This window comes from Vitis vinifera, chromosome 9 (assembly GCF_030704535.1).
Source record: "Vitis vinifera cultivar Pinot Noir 40024 chromosome 9, ASM3070453v1".
In the NCBI taxonomy this organism is placed as follows: Eukaryota; Viridiplantae; Streptophyta; class Magnoliopsida; order Vitales; family Vitaceae; genus Vitis; species Vitis vinifera.
This window is the reverse complement of record NC_081813.1, coordinates 23,163,320-23,178,814: the sequence shown is the minus strand read 5'-3', so window position 1 is coordinate 23,178,814 and position 15,495 is coordinate 23,163,320. Positions and strand designations below refer to the sequence as shown.

The 15,495-nt window shown below is 35.1% G+C and overlaps 2 protein-coding genes and 1 non-coding gene across 6 annotated transcripts; 2 read left to right on the top strand and 1 right to left on the bottom strand.

Annotated features, from left to right (window-relative positions):
- Nucleotides 1–507: 507 nt before the first annotated feature.
- LOC100246130 (uncharacterized) lies at nucleotides 508–4,556 on the top strand. Of its 3 annotated transcripts, XM_002269004.5 has the most exons (3): nucleotides 514–1,243; nucleotides 3,142–3,234; nucleotides 4,294–4,556. In XM_002269004.5, exons 1-2 carry the CDS (start codon nucleotides 829–831, stop codon nucleotides 3,210–3,212), a joined length of 486 nt encoding a protein of 161 aa, XP_002269040.1. In that variant the 5' UTR covers nucleotides 514–828; the 3' UTR covers nucleotides 3,213–3,234; nucleotides 4,294–4,556. The 3 variants fall into 3 exon arrangements, 2 of the variants coding, with proteins under 2 accessions (XP_002269040.1, XP_059595759.1); XR_786674.3 differs by lacking the exon at nucleotides 4,294–4,556 and having other exon boundaries at nucleotides 508–1,322; nucleotides 3,142–3,240; XM_059739776.1 differs by having other exon boundaries at nucleotides 611–1,243; nucleotides 3,142–4,338.
- Nucleotides 3,814–3,938, top strand: LOC132254387 (small nucleolar RNA snoR83). Its single transcript, XR_009466667.1, has one exon. It is a non-coding gene; the product is annotated as a small nucleolar RNA snoR83 (small nucleolar RNA).
- A 420-nt stretch (nucleotides 4,557–4,976) lies between the features above and the next one.
- LOC100251272 (uncharacterized) lies at nucleotides 4,977–14,722 on the bottom strand. 2 transcript variants are annotated; one of them, XM_010656959.3, is made up of 8 exons: nucleotides 14,389–14,722; nucleotides 11,891–12,213; nucleotides 11,602–11,687; nucleotides 11,217–11,363; nucleotides 8,724–8,826; nucleotides 6,857–6,969; nucleotides 6,380–6,506; nucleotides 4,977–5,361 (listed from the first exon to the last, which is right to left on the bottom strand). In XM_010656959.3, exons 2-7 carry the CDS (start codon nucleotides 12,123–12,125, stop codon nucleotides 6,414–6,416), a joined length of 777 nt encoding a protein of 258 aa, XP_010655261.1. In that variant the 5' UTR covers nucleotides 12,126–12,213; nucleotides 14,389–14,722; the 3' UTR covers nucleotides 4,977–5,361; nucleotides 6,380–6,413. The 2 variants fall into 2 exon arrangements, with proteins under 2 accessions (XP_010655261.1, XP_002268835.1); XM_002268799.5 differs by having other exon boundaries at nucleotides 4,977–5,374; nucleotides 14,389–14,676.
- Nucleotides 14,723–15,495: the final 773 nt, after the last annotated feature.

Here is a 15,495-nt window from a genome sequence, read left to right as displayed (position 1 = left end):
ATTAAATAAATTAATACTTAAAATAAGAAATAAATAATGAATTTTAAGTCCATAACTTAAATATAATTTAATTTAAAATCAATTTAAGTTATTAAATTTTACCAAACATCCTAAGTAGATTAATCATAAAAATAAAAAATCTTAAATTATATATATACATTAATTCGATTTGGTTTATGTTTATTTGGAAAAAAAATTATTTTTTAATTAGAAAATAGTAATAATTTTTATATAAGATATACGAATTTTTACAAATTTATGTTGAATAAATAATAGTTTTAATTTTAAAAATAATTTTTAATAATAAAAAGTAAATTTATATATTTTATATCAAATGTGCTACTTTTATATAAAAGTTTTTTTATAATATATTATTTTTATATTTTATTTAATATAATTTACATTTCCAAAAATAATAATTTATATTTTGGAATTTGTTTTATAAATTTGTAAACTATTTCATAAGCTACTAATATAATAAGGTGATATCGCATGCAAAATCCCGATCCGAAACGGCGTCGTTTTTCCCTAAAACGATCTCGCTAGGTCAAAACGACGTCGTTTTATGGTAGACTCTATAGGACTGATTCCAGCTTTTAAAGGCGATGTCGCTTCGTCCGAACAGAGGCACAATTCAACCAGGAGACAGGCTGGAAGTGGAAGGTTGTGGAAATGGGGAGGATACAGGTCTAAAACAACACGAGCATTTTCAAAACGGTGTCGTTTTCACTGCAAACTAAAAGGTATAAAAGAGTCGACCTCATCATCTTCATCCACACCCCTTGTCGTCTACAACCTGTAGCGGTGATTCTAGATTCTCCTGCAACAATGGCTCGATCCCTCTCCCAAACCCTAGCCCTAACCCTAACGCGTCTCAGCCATCCTTCTCTCCACCGCTCTTCGTCGCAGCTCCTCGCCTTCCGCTGCCGCTCCAACAGTCCCGAGAACAGATTTCTCACCGAGAACGGATTTCTTACCGAGCTCGATCTCGAAGCCTCCGATCCCGATCTCGAGATTCTGCGCATCCTCAAGCTCGATGACGCCATCGATCAGATTCATGTGAAGAAGGCGACGCCGGATTGGCTGCCGTTCGTTCCCGGGTCGTCGTTTTGGGTGCCGCCTCGGGGGCGGTTTTCCGGTCTGGCTGATCTAGTGGGGAAGCTGGCGTATGTCTTGTCGGAGGACGAGGCCATGTCGCTCACCACCGTCAGGGGGTGGCCGTCGTCGTCGTACTTCGTTAACGGTGAGTGATGATTGGTGTGATGTGTTTGGCTGATGAGAAAGGGAGATAAAGGGCAGGAAATTGAAGCTAAATTACACGGGTAAATTTTAGAAATTTTTTTTTCCTACATGACAATTTTCTTTTGGTTGCTGAAATGGAAGACAGGTGGGGAATTGAGGTATGATAGTTGTTATGTCTTGTTTGGTTGCTGAGAAAGTGGAGGAAATGGTTGGTAACTTGTTAGGTTTCTTAATTTTGAAATCAAATGACCCCTATTAAAATATAATTATATAAAAAAAATGAAAATTTATGATGGTTGCTATGTTTTATTTGATTGCTCAGAAAGTAGAGGAAATAATGAGAAGTTTTAATTTTTTTTTTCTTTAGGTTAGTGAACTAGATTGGGAAAGATTTTGGACCTTTTTTTATGTTGGGTTTGCTGGGCTATGGAATTTAGGTGAGAGGTTGGAAATTTCCTATTTTAATCATAATGATCTAGAGAGAGGAGAGGGAATTGAACGTATGAGTCTCAAAAACGAAAATTTCCAGTTGAATGAACCAATTGTTGTTGTTTTTTTCTTTTCTTTTTGTTTTTTAATAATTTGGAAATCAAAATATCTTCATTCACAAAATCTAGGGCCTGCTTCGAACCTGTTTTTAATAACGGAAAACTAAAAACACATTTGGCAAATTTTGGAACAATAATTTGGAAATTAAAATATCATCATTCACATACAGTGTCTTGGCATGTAGAAGGCTGAGAAAACTATTTTTCTGATTTGAGTTTCTAAACAAAATTGTCCCTAATAATAACTAAGAATTGTATTTAAAAGTGTTTTCAAAAGAACTGTGTTTGAAAATGTTGCTGAACATGCTCTTTGTTTCTTGTATTTTCCTCAATGCACCATGGAAAATAACGAAGAAAGAAAAATTGAGATATTCAATTTCAGATGGTTTTCATTGTTGGGGGCCTGATCATTGTTATCTTCATTACTGATCAATGAGTCTTATTTTTTCATGTGACCTTGGTTTTCTTGGTTTCCCAATTATGAAAACTCTAGCATTAAGAAATTTGTTTTCTTTTCTTTTCCCTCAATTTTCTTGGCCATCAAATGGAGCATTTTTGTTTGAGATTGTTCTGTTTTAGACTTTTAGGTGGTTTTTCTTCCTCATTTGATTGTGGAAAAGAAAATATATCAAAATATTAAGTGTGGTGTTCAATCACCATTTCCTTCTTCATTCTCCCAGCAACCAAAATGGACTGTCTGGGCTTTGGTTCATTTTGCTGTAAACTGTTTTGATGGTGTATTTGGATTAGAAGTTCGATTTTTTTTTAGGATGTTCATGGGTGGTTATCACTCATCTGTGTCAGCATTTACAAATCTCTTTGAATTTGAGAGGAATATGTTCCAAAGTACATTTGTCATGGGGCCTATTTGTTCACATTGTTATGCTGTTGGCTGAGAAGTAAATGATTTTCATTTTGAACAAGACTTAGCAATCAAATTCAATCTCTGATATTGTGTGTTTGAATGTGTTGGGTTACTCGATTAATTAGATTTGGAAAAGTTATTTCTCTTTTATGAATATAATACATTTACATGCTACCCTATATCTTGCCTAATTGATTTTCATCTTTGTTATAAGAAAGCTACCTTATATTGTTTTACCCCTAACCATTCATTCTCTATTGGTAATTCGGCAATTGGTCTGGCCCAGTTTGTAGTGATTGTTTAATATTTTGCTTGGTAGCTAGTTGGTGCTTTGGGTAGATCTCTCTGGCTTATCCTTATGTCCCAAAAATTTAAGATCTAGTCATCTCTGTTAGAAAATGGGAGGAATAATGTTTCCCTAATCTCAATATGTGGGAAGAAGCATATTCGAAATCACTTACATTTTCTTTTCCATTTTAATTGCAGGTGCATCTCCACATTCAGAGGTGGAGACAACCTCCAATAATGCATCCCAGTCTGAAGACGAGGAAGGCTGAGCCACGTCATGAAACTAGCAGGGTGAGTGAGGTTCGGTCTTAATATTAACTTTGCTAATTGCATATTTGTTTCCTTTAACTGGTGGTGGAATCAGTGAAGTGATAAGAAATAAGATACATTAGATAAAACTTATTAAAAAAAAAAAAAAATCGAGGTTTCTTTGTTCTGTGTGCATGTGCTGATGTGCCTCCCAAGTAAAAAACTTGCAACTAGTGGTTCCCAAGTTAACACACCTACATCTAAGAAATTAGGTTTATGAGATCTTTCCCAACAATCTAATTTGACCATGTTTCCTTCCTAACAAACATTTTAGGAAAGCAAGAAAATGACGAAGATCCAAAACCAAAATTCCATTATATGGTGATTTTTGTTAGCACAAACAATCCCCTATTTGGTGCTCACCTAGTGCTTGGGGCAGCCCTCAATCCCTCGTGTCTAGTTAATCATAGATGGTGGGGTAGCTGATATTCACTTAATAGTTAATACACTACTCAATCCCTGTTAGTTTCCTGGAATCTCTACTTGCTAGGGGTTGACATATCCATAGTGGTGAAGCTTAAAGTACAGCATACCTATATAGTATAACTTTTTGCCTTTGTAATCTCAGATGCATGATTTATGTGTTTATTTGATTCATGGGAGGCATACATCAATGATGGGAGTTTCCTGATGGCACCTTTTGTTATTCCTTCTTTGCCATTCCACCGAAGCTACTGCAATCAGTTTGGAAACAGTTTTCTATCCTTCCAATTAGAAAATATTTTTCTAACTCAGAAAACACATTCTGGCAAACTAGATGTTTTTTAGAACAACTTTGAGATGTTTTCAATTGTTTTTTTTAGAATGTTCCGAGTAATTATTGAAAGTTTTAAAGAGTACTTTAAAAAGTCGTTGCATTATACATCGGTGCACAATACCTTCATGATGAGCTGAACATAATTTTGCTATTGAAAACAATTGAGAACTGTTTTTGAAACCATTGCCAAAGAGGCTCTTAATCTCGTAGCATAAATAGTTGAAATCTTATAATCAACAATTTAATCATTCTTGCCTAAAGGTTTGACTCATGGGATTTTGCAGGCTCACCAAAGCTTGTAAATTCTATGTAGAAGAATGATTTAAAAAGAAGAAGAAGAAGAAGAAGAAGAAGAAGAAGAAGAAAATCTATAAGCAGAAAGAACGGGTGGATGGATCAAGAGAGGAGGTGTACATATATGCAAGCTGGTTGGCAAGGCAGAAATAATTTCTTTGTAAATTCCACTGCCAGAAAACCTGATCTATTATCCACTTTCTTTTTCATGTTAAAAAAAGAAAAAAGAAAAGGCAACAACAGGGTTTCTGAATTTCCTCTTCTTTGGTAATTTAGGGTACAAATATTCAATCGATGAAAATCAAGAAAAGAAAAAAAAAATTGTTACGAAAAATGATTTTATCAAGCATGTTTTTTAGTATGGAAAATAAAAGGAAAAAAAAGGTGAAATATAATTAAAATTTAATATAATAATTATATATTTAAATTATTTGATTTTTTATATAAAAATATTAAAATAAGTTAAAATGAATTTAAAATAATATATAAAAATAATTTATTAGTCTCGGTTTTTATGAGAGGACCCTAATAAAGACTAGCACGATTAGGGCTCATTGGGTTATTTACTATTTATTATATATATGTAGATGCATTTTAAAGCAGCCTGACTCATTGGCCTGATGAAGACAGAATATGTAGACTGATAAAGATTCGTAATGTTTGCAAGAGGGGGTGAATGTGAATGCGTATTGATTTTTCAATACATGTTCCCAGAAGAACAAGAGTTTAATTCATGCTCAGACTTACAACTTATAGTGTTAAAAACATCGTAGAATCAATGAATTCCCAACAGTTTACAGTACAAGCGAATGATTGATTATCAGCTGAAAACGAAAACGTGTATAGGGAGAACAGTCATTTCCATGACTAAAAACATTTAAGAATGGAATACAGGTATAGGAATTTTCCAAACCTCACATTCCTGGCTGTGTGGTTGGAGCCAAAAGATCATGCCGGTATCTCAAATGCTATACAGAGGAAGAAAAATGACTCATCCAGCTTCCGTGCCGAGTTGCTCCGTTTTTTAGATGCCACATTCTTGACCATCACCAACCCACCTGAAAGAGGAATCTGGAGGAAATATGAGTGGGAGTTACAGAGAGCGTACATGCAAGGAATCAATCCAGATGATGTGTCGGGTTCTTTCCTTTCTTCGTGGTGAAGAATAAGTTTTTGGTTGTGAGGCTCACAAATAAAGTTAAACTCCAACAATATTGGGGTGTTTTTGAACCAATAATAACTAGGTCAGGTATCTTGACAGCATCTCTGAAAGACATGGAGAGAATAGCATTTTTAAAATACAGATATGGAGAGAATAATGGTCCATTACAAAGGTGTCTTGATAGCGTTTTTAAAGGACATGGAGAGAATAGCCGTTTGAAAAGACAGAGATGGAGAGAGTAATGGTACATTACAAAGCTAGTATCTGTTGGAGTGTTTTTGAGACAGAGGAAGAACCAGAGAGAAGAGAGACTTATGAGAAACATGTTTCACTTTGGTTCTCTAGGTGTTAGTGAAAAAGGTATATGGAGTTCTGGACACAGAGAGAAGGGAAGAGAATAATGAGTTCTGGACATAGAGGGGGAGAGAATAATGAACATTACAACACCGGTATCTCTTTAAGAGAGAGATCTACGAGATGCATGTTTCTTCTTGTTAGTCCTCCAACTGTTAGAAGGGAAAGGTATGAAGAGTTTTTGAAGCAAGATAGTTTTAAATTTTCTTCGGGTTCTTTTCAAAATGTTTTTAATTTTCCAAATACTGTGGAGGAGCTTCAAAAACAGGTTTCATGGGAGGCAAGTCAGCCACCTAAAATTAAGGCCCTGTTTTTTAAAACATTTTTCTATTCTATAGAACAAGGCCCTCTCCCCATTTCCTTCCCACAACAAAAGGAGAAAATGAGGCGAACTATGAGAAGGTACAAAAGTAGTATGCACAAATAGCTTGGAAGCCCAATTGAAAATCTCGACGGTTATAATAGAAGATAGAGTGAAAAATAATCTTAAAAGGAAAATGAAAAAGAGTAAAGCAATGGAAAGAAAGGGGAAAGGAAAGTTAGTAGATGAATCAGCCTACCTGAAAACCCAATGGGATGCACATAATTTCAGCTTTAATAAAGTCCCAACATTCTCAGCTCTGTCACATGGCTAGGGTCGAGTTCAGGGACATCCTTATTAACTTCTCGGTCCTCAACCACATACTCCTGACATTACAAAATCATCAAATCCATCAAATATGAGACTTTAAAGGGTCAATGCTCCAAATTTAATGAATTAAACATTTAGAATACTGGTCTAAGCATTAAGAACCCTTCCATAAATTTTATCTCTTAACGGTTATAACTTATATATGTGTGAAAAATCAGTACCCCATGTTCACTCAACTAATTTCCCACCTTCATGAAAGAACACTTGAAATCTAAAAATTTAAAACAAAAATCAATCAGAAGAACAACATTCCTTCAATGCAACTTTCAGTTAATTTGAATTTGAGCCAGTTTTACTAGGGATGCTTTTATAGATTTTTATATCCTTTAAGGATAAGATGCAGAACCTTTGTTAGTTCTTGTTTGGCTAGAACATGGTAATGGCGCTCATTGATTCTCTGTCCACAAATAATGGCTATGAAGAAACCATAGAGCAAACCCACCAAGACAATAGCTAAAACTGCACACAATTAAACAAAATAAATAAATAAATAAATGAGGTTGTGACAATTTTATAAAATGAAGGCATTAAACTAATGAGCAGACAATAAAGAAAATAGTTATTCATACTTAGGCATGAGATAGTCCGAGTGGAAATGACATTAAGATCAGCAAGAACATTGCACTGGAATTGGGATGGAATCGATAAAGTAGAGATGAAGTATTATATGATGGCATATGTTATGTAACTATCAAATAAAACGAGAAGTGCTATTGCATGGTTATAGCACTTGTGGTTTAAGATATCAGCCAACACCAAGAAATATGGCTAGTTTCAGTATTAACGAAGTCAAATCAGAATTATGCTGCTACACAAATGAATAAAATATCTAAGGCAGGTTTTTCAAGTAACAGATGATACCTTAGTGGAAAAACAAGCATACACTTAAGCATTTACATCCAACAACAATAAGATTTTATACTCCAAAGAAAAGGGTTTTGAATGGTATTCTTTGAGGGATACAGAAATCACAATTTCAAGATGATTCTCAGCTTGAAACAAGGTGTAAGTTTAGTCGGACAGGTAATTGGCAAAACAAAACTTCTAAAATAGGACAAGAAGCTTGGCCTTTATACCAGTCACTCTAGAAGAAATGAGTGCATCATATATATGTGCCTGTGTGCGTTTGTGTGTGGATCTTAAGTAAACAATCGGAAGAAAGCGGATTAGATGGTTCGATCATTTAGTGGAAGCCATTAAGCATGTGACTGCAGATATGGAGCACCATGACTCAAGTTGGAGGCATCATCATCACAAAGCCAAAGAAAACGTTAAAGAAGAGGATAGGGTTGTGCAAAATGGCATGATAATATGGACCTAAATAGAGCAATGAAAAAGAAAATACTTAGTTTTAGCCAACCCAAATAGTTGGATTAGGCTTTTCTTGAATATCCTGTGGCAACCCTTTTGCTAGAATTCCTTGGAGGATATGTAATACTGGGGAGCTTATCCTGGAATCACAGGAAAGAGATTGCCATGGGCTGCTGGACCTCTATGACTCTACCCAATTAGGCATCCTCAGGAAACCTGGGCCAGATGGATATTAAGGGAACTATTGAGTCAGGAGATTTTTTTTTTCCATATTCTATAGGCTGGCAAGGATAGAATGGGGATTTGAGCATTATTAGAGGAAATGGTAGGAGCAGCTGCCTTATGAGTTTAGTAACATCCTCATTGAAGGGCACTATTCAGGTGTTCTCCATTGTGTCAACATGGGAACACTGGTCCTAGGCATCATGAACATTGGACAAGGAAGATCTTAGTTCCCTCTAGGGAATAAATGCCTCCACTAATTGGTGCCAATGTTGGCTAGTCAGGAGGCTAAGGGGTTGGTGAAGAGGGATACTCGAACTCTTGCTCTGAATCATGATTGTAAAATCACCCATTTGGCAACATTCTAGATGATTGATGCAGGGATAAAGTTCTGGTGAGCAACAGATCGATCCATGTTTCTTAAAGCACATTTTCATCAAAACAAACTAATTCTTTCTTCAGCTTTAATTGTTTATCTGCAACCCAGAAACACAAAACTAAATAAATAAACAAAAGTGAAAAAGAAAAATTAAGACTTCATAAACCCTAATAGACATATTTGACAAACAATGCAATTGAATTTTTAACAAATATAAATCAGGTGTTCACAATCATGCAATGGTTTCGCACACACTCATGGACATACAAGATGGTTTAGTTGTCAGCCAGGTAAAGCTTACCAGCCATCGTATAAAAGCCATATGGGTGTTCATCATAACCAAACATTTCTCTTAGTTCCTCTCCATAAAATTTGTACACCAGCACACCCAAGAATGCCACAATCTGTCAAAGTATACATTCAAAAATATTCATCAAAGATCGATTGTAACAGGGAAATATTACTACAAGTAAAGGTACAAGGGAAAATTTAAAGGGCTGAAGTTTTCTTGTAAACATGGTTGTCTAGTAAATGTATTTGGCTCAGAGAAAAGCAGTTTCTGTAACTGTCGAGCCCTTTGGACTCTGCACTGTAACTGCCAATCTTTATTAATGAGAAATTTCGGAGATATTTAAGAAAGAGGAAGAAGTAAAGGTACAAGGGGAAAATTAATGGGCTGAAGTTGTCTTGTAAACATAGTTGTCAAGTAAATATATTTGATTTGGTGAGAAGCAGTTGCTGTAATTGCATATCTTTATTAAGAAGAAGAAGAACAACAACAACAACAAGAAAAGCCCAAGTAAGAACCTTATCACATACATGGAAACTTATGCAAGCATCAATTTGTATCAAAGCAGGTTTATGAAATCACAGTGGCAGCAAGGTGTTAGATGAAGAAGAAGAAGGAAAAACAGAAGGAGAAGCAGAAGTATCACATCCATTGAAACTTCCGCAAGCATAAATTTGTATCAAAACAGGTTTATGAAATAACAGTGGCAGCAAGGTATGGTCATAGTCAAGAGGTCCAGGTAACCAAAGCAGGTTTAAGAAATCACAGTGGAAGCAAGGCATGGCCAAAGTCAAGGGCCCCAAGTAAGAACCTGGCAAATGAAGGAAGACTCTAATGAACTTTAAATGAGATAGAAGGGTTTTTGAGCATTTGATACATCAACAGAATTCTGAAGTAATGATAAACATGATTCAAAATGTTCTCACAAAACCAGTGTAATGGTAAGTTGAAAGAAATCTGAAAAGAGGCTTAAGTAGTTGAATAAGAAGCATTTTCATAGCAAATTCATCTCTAAATAAATTGAGAATAAATGTCAATCTTTAATGAGAACTTAGCAGAAGATATTAGATCAATGGTTAAACATTTTTCTATTTTTACGGATTTTATAAGAAGATAAGAAATAAATTATTTGATTATCACAGAACATTATGGCTAAATTTTTATTTAAATGGTTAGGCTTTATAAAATGCAAGGATCCATCATCTTTCAATCATAAATGGGATTATGACTGCTACTAGTAGTGCATTACAACAGTTGATTGTGAAGAGGGCAACCAAGCTGATGGGGTAGGATCTTTGGGGAAAAGAGTGCTATAAGGCCCTAACAGAAAGTCTTCAAGATTAACTCTTTAAATTCATGATTGAAATGCTGATGCATGGATCTCAGAAAAGGCACTTAGAAAATGTGTATTTTTTTATCAGAACAAAGATGAATTTTTATTGATAAAAGAAAGAGAGAAGGATGAGAGATCCTTCTCATAGAATACAAAACCTGATCAAAGTAAGAGTAGACTCCTCCACTATACAAAACCTGATTAAAATGTGTATTACCACTGTCAAGAAAACCACATTGCTATTTTAGGCCAGATCATACAAGAAAAGGGGACAATCAATGGCTCACATGCTTAACATCACAATGGGTATCTCCCCAGCTTCCACATAAGGATAGCTTAAAATGTTTTAGATGCAGCATAATCTTAGACACTTTTGATCTGACAAAGAGAGTGGCTCTGCTGACCCATAGCAATTGACATGGCGGTCCCCAAACTTTAGGAAATATTTAAACCTAATGACTTTTTTAATATAGATAAGACTCATCCATTTTATGCCAGTGCCTCTGGTTGAGTGATTGCTCTAAGAATTTGAAAGCCAAAAAGTAATTGGATTTGCTTGATGATTATATTTGCTTGCAATGTGTAAAGAGAAGAATAGCTGTCACCTGTCTACAATGACTCTTTTGCAAAGCCAAAATGCTTCAAAGAAAACTGGTGAGGATATTGGGATTTTATTACAATGAAAGAAAGAAAGGGTGAACAACAGGCTTGTCATTTCAGATAGGATCAACACTTCTATAGTTTAAATATGGTTCATAATGTATTAAAACACCAGTCAACTTATATAATTTTTTTCAAAGAACAAGTAAAGAAGCTTGACAACAGGACAGACTGCCTACAACAAACTCCAATAAATAGAAGAATTGGCTGAGATGCCCACATAACCATCCAACAATACCAATAGAAGAAATAACAAAAACATATCACACATTAGTAAACACATCTAAGAATTTCACAACATAACATTACCATATTAGATGTGCAAAAACTGGATGCCATGAATGGTAATTTTTTATTAGTCAGGCTAATGAGATGAAAAGCTGATCCAAGGAGTTAGGATTAAGTCTTTATTCAGTTCTTGAGGCTAACATTACCGATAACCCAGATAGAATCCATCTGGTCAACTTCTAAATAGTATCAAAGATAACAAATAGCGTGAAATATTAACATACCAGCTGAACAATGACAAAAATGAATGCATGGTCTCTGGCAACAAGTAACTGAAATTTCAATCTCAACCACCAGCGATCAGGTGGGACATTTGCACGTAATATAAACACTGCACGGCACTCTGTACAGTGAGCAAAAGCAAAGCCCTCCTGCAATGAGGAAATACATAAATGTGTAAGAATCCTCCCAACCAAAAAAATGAGATTCTTGTTTTCAAATGAGTATAATTATAGGGTAATGTTACTACAGTTTGAACACAAAATTAGGTTAAAACTGATGGAAAGATCGACCTCATTTTTGCAATCTTATGATTCCAAAAAATAGCATTAAAAAAAATTAAGCTGTAAGTCAAGCACCAGTGAGAGCAGAAAAGAAACAAGCATTCACCTTAGTTGACCTCCAATTGTCGAGACATGACCTGTGGACATACTTTTGGGTCCCTCTGCAATGGCATGGCGCAATCAAGTCTTCTCCTGAAAATAAATAAACAAATGCATCAACAAAAATAGATTGAAGAAATACTGATTCATGGTTAAGTATATCAGCCACAAGTTGCTTGATTCATATTAATGAAGACCATCATGCTTTCTTCTCAAAGAAACAAGATGCACCACCTCAACTTGTGATATGGAAACTCAAGAAATAAAAAGATACCGAGCATGATGGGTAGTAAGACCTCCAATATCAAGACATATGCGGCATTGTGGTTGGTCTGCATTCACCAAAGCACAATTTTCATCTGTGTCAAGATTTTCCAAGTCCCCATCAACTATGGAACAATCAACTTCCACAGTTCTAATTTCACATGAAGTTGAAGATTCCTCTAATCTTTGCTCAATGTTGGATTGACATAAGATAGGTTCTGTTTCAGAACCATCTTCTGTCTGACGATCATTTGATACTAATTGCATCGCGAAGAATGCCGAATCAACATGAAACCACAAAAATCAACAACAGAGCTATTACTCTTCCCTACCATTTCAACATAAAGTGAGAATCCTGCAAAGCAAGGGAAATGTGGACCAATCAGGAAACAGGACCCACAATGAATATCAGTAGTCCTCACTCATAAGAACTCATAGGCAAATTGTCAACTACCTAGGTTACCAAACCGTATACGAACATATAAATACTTTGATCAAACGATACTAAAATATCAAGTGATAAAATTTTCTATTTCTGCACTTAAAACTATGATCTATATCCAATAATAGCTCTAACCCTGAGGGAGTTCAACACTCAAATGCGTAACTCATTCACTTGAGTATCCTAAAACACAGAAAGTATATATAACTATATGAGATACTGAACTAGAAAAAACTGTATCTGTATGGTCCACTAGATCTCCAACCAACACATTAGATACCAACTAGGATTTGATTAAAAGAATATTGTTTTGCCAATCCAGTCTATATAAGGCCATATGGCCCACGTCCACTTCTAAATCATCAAATCTCTAGTCAACAAATAAATAACAAATTAATTTCATAATAACCACACAGAAGTACAAAAGTAATAGCATTAAACCAAAAGAAACATGAGATAATATAGAATTATCATTTTTATAGACAAAGTGGAAGTCATAAAAAGTTAAACAAAAGCCTAGGGTAGCATTAAATTCTCAATGAAATCTTTTTCCTTTTTCTTTTGCTAGGCAACTCTCAATGAAATGAGTAAAGCACTAGCTCCCACCAAGAGTGCAAAAACAAAAACTTAATGCACACCTTTAGTCTAACAAGTAACAACTGAAAACTCCATCCCCTTCAAAGGCCCTTCTATTTTGGGTTTTTCTAAAAACATCAAACAAGTCTCAGTCGCACTAATTTCCAAACTTTCCACTGCCCCTTCCCAACAAAATTGTCACACCAACAAACCCCTCATGTGAAAAGGCATCACCCATGATATTCCAAAAACAGAGGGAAAAAAAAAGTGCCAAAAAGTCTAGCCACCTCAAAATGGAGAAGAATATGGTACACAAACCTCTTGAGCTTCCAACATAAATGACACCAATTCACCAGAGTCCCACCCTTCCACACCAACGGATCAAAAGCAAGATTTGGAACAACCCCCCAAGCCTAGGTTCCCAAAGCATCTAACTCACACATTCAAGACCATAATAATTGCTATTAGAAGACCTTAGTTAACCAAAAAGTATCTCACAACCTATAACACTCATAGAAGTATTGTAAACTCATCCATGGAATTGAAGGAAGCAAGAAAAGATGTGAGACTTTTGCATAGTGTTCTGGCCAGATTCGTATCATTTTTACCCCAAAAATACCTCAAGACTTGGTTCTGCTCTTCCTTGAAGCCTGGGACACTCCCAGATAGCCTCTTTTCCCCTAGGCTCTGAACTATGCATAGGACACTCCCATGCCAATTACAATTTTGAGATTATTAGACAGACTATCACATTCCATCAACAACCCCAGCAAAGTGTAAACCCACTTCCACTAGCCCTCACCAAAACCAACCCCAGAGGAAAAGATCCAATTAAAAAAAAAAATGTCCAACCTCCATTACTATTTGCATAAAACCATGTGATCTCAACATTTATGAATAAGAAACTGAAAGAATCATTTGTTCAGAATAAACACCAGTTGCAGTCTAGTAGCCAAAACAAATTGAGAAGAGAAACAGAATGAAGAAGCTGTACAGCTCCAAGGAAGCACTGTTGTGTGTGTGTGTAAATGTGGTTATGCATACACACAGATACATGCATATTATATTCTCATGCACTACAATGAAGAGGCCATCATCATTAAACCCCTCTCACCTCCTGCAACTCAATACTATCAAACACACTAAAACCCACTTCTTTTCATCTACTTCCAATTCATCCCAAAACAGTGAATTTTATATCACTCAAATTAAACCCAATCACAGACAGTGTTTTCAATTTATTCATCAAAATATACATATTTTGATAGTTACCCAAATCCAAAACCACCCAATAAATCACTTAAACAATAAGAAATTAATTCAACGTCCACATTACAATATCAAACTTACAAATTCATCATACACAAACAACTCCTCATACAAATCGTCACGAATTTTTCACGAGAAACATAAAGAATCGATAATCAAGAAAAAGGTCCAATCTCCTGAGAATTGCCAACAAAATTGAAGATTCCAAAACCAGAAAGAGAACCAACCGAATCAACAACTGACCTGAATCTCAACAGCCGGTGAAGATCTTCATTGGATTTGAATTCCACGGACATTGCAAAAGAGTTCTAGGGTTAGCAAAACTCGATGAGAAAATTGGAGTCTGGAGAGAGAAAATGGCAGAGAAAAATTTTGGAAAAATGAAAATTGAAGAAAATCTGGTGTTAATGTCGAAGAAAGTGTTATTGCCAGGACATTTTTACTACTTCCAGGAGCTTCCAAGGCGTGTGACTGAACAGTCCCGGACCAACTCCCGCGGAAGCAACAGAATCGGGTCTGGCAATAGCTCTACGGCCGACAAGCTAACATGCTGGTTATACAAATTAGAGAAAGCCCAACCGTATGAACCCAGGTAAGCAGAAATGCCTTGTAAAGAACACTAGAGTTCCACGTGTCTTAATACAATTGGATTTCCTCGTAAAATGGCTGTCACTTGAAAACCTTCTCCTTTTTAACATAGCTTTCTATATATTATTATCACAGAAGACGATAGGATTTGAATAATGATACGACGTCGTTTTGGATGGATTTGTTCCCTTGGCCTGTAGGAGTCAAACTCAACTAGTTATTATCTGTCCCAAATCCACCTCTAAAAGACAATTTAATATATGATTAGGGCGGGGGCCACCTAAAATTAATTATATGGCAATTACCTGTAAAATCATTTGGGTTTGGTTTGTATTCATGCAAAAGACATACAAGTATTATAATTATCTTATAATATGTAATGAACTTTTAAAATTTACATCGACCAAGGACATTACTTGAAACAACTAATAAATACAATTTTTCGTATTATCAATGATAACGAATGATTACAACACAGAATAACTCGAGATTTTATAACGTGTTAAACATATCATATTAGTAAGCTAGCCTAGACATAATTATCATATTATGATATATCGTTGACTAATTAATGCATGTAATACAGAAAGATTTCTTGTTATCATTATTTATTATTAGAAAAAAACAATAATTTTCATTAAACAAAATATATGCTTTCGTGTTTCTCGTGATAAAAGTTAAATTTTCCAATTTATTGGAGGCTACAACAAAATTATTGTAAATAATAATGGAAGAATTTATCAATTTTTGTCGTGTGGAATT

Coding starts and splice junctions, on each gene's coding strand:
- LOC100251272 (XM_010656959.3), bottom strand. CDS start 12,125: ATGCAATTAGTATCAAATGATCGTCAGACAGAAGATGGTTCTGAAACA. Junction 11,688..11,890: donor CATATGTCTTGATATTGGAG/GTCTTACTACCC, acceptor ATTTATTTTCAG/GAGAAGACTTGATTGCGCCA. Junction 6,970..8,723: donor TGGCTTTTATACGATGGCTG/GTAAGCTTTACC, acceptor AATTGTGTGCAG/TTTTAGCTATTGTCTTGGTG.
- LOC100246130 (XM_002269004.5), top strand. CDS start 829: ATGGCTCGATCCCTCTCCCAAACCCTAGCCCTAACCCTAACGCGTCTC. Junction 1,244..3,141: donor GTCGTCGTACTTCGTTAACG/GTGAGTGATGAT, acceptor TTTTAATTGCAG/GTGCATCTCCACATTCAGAG.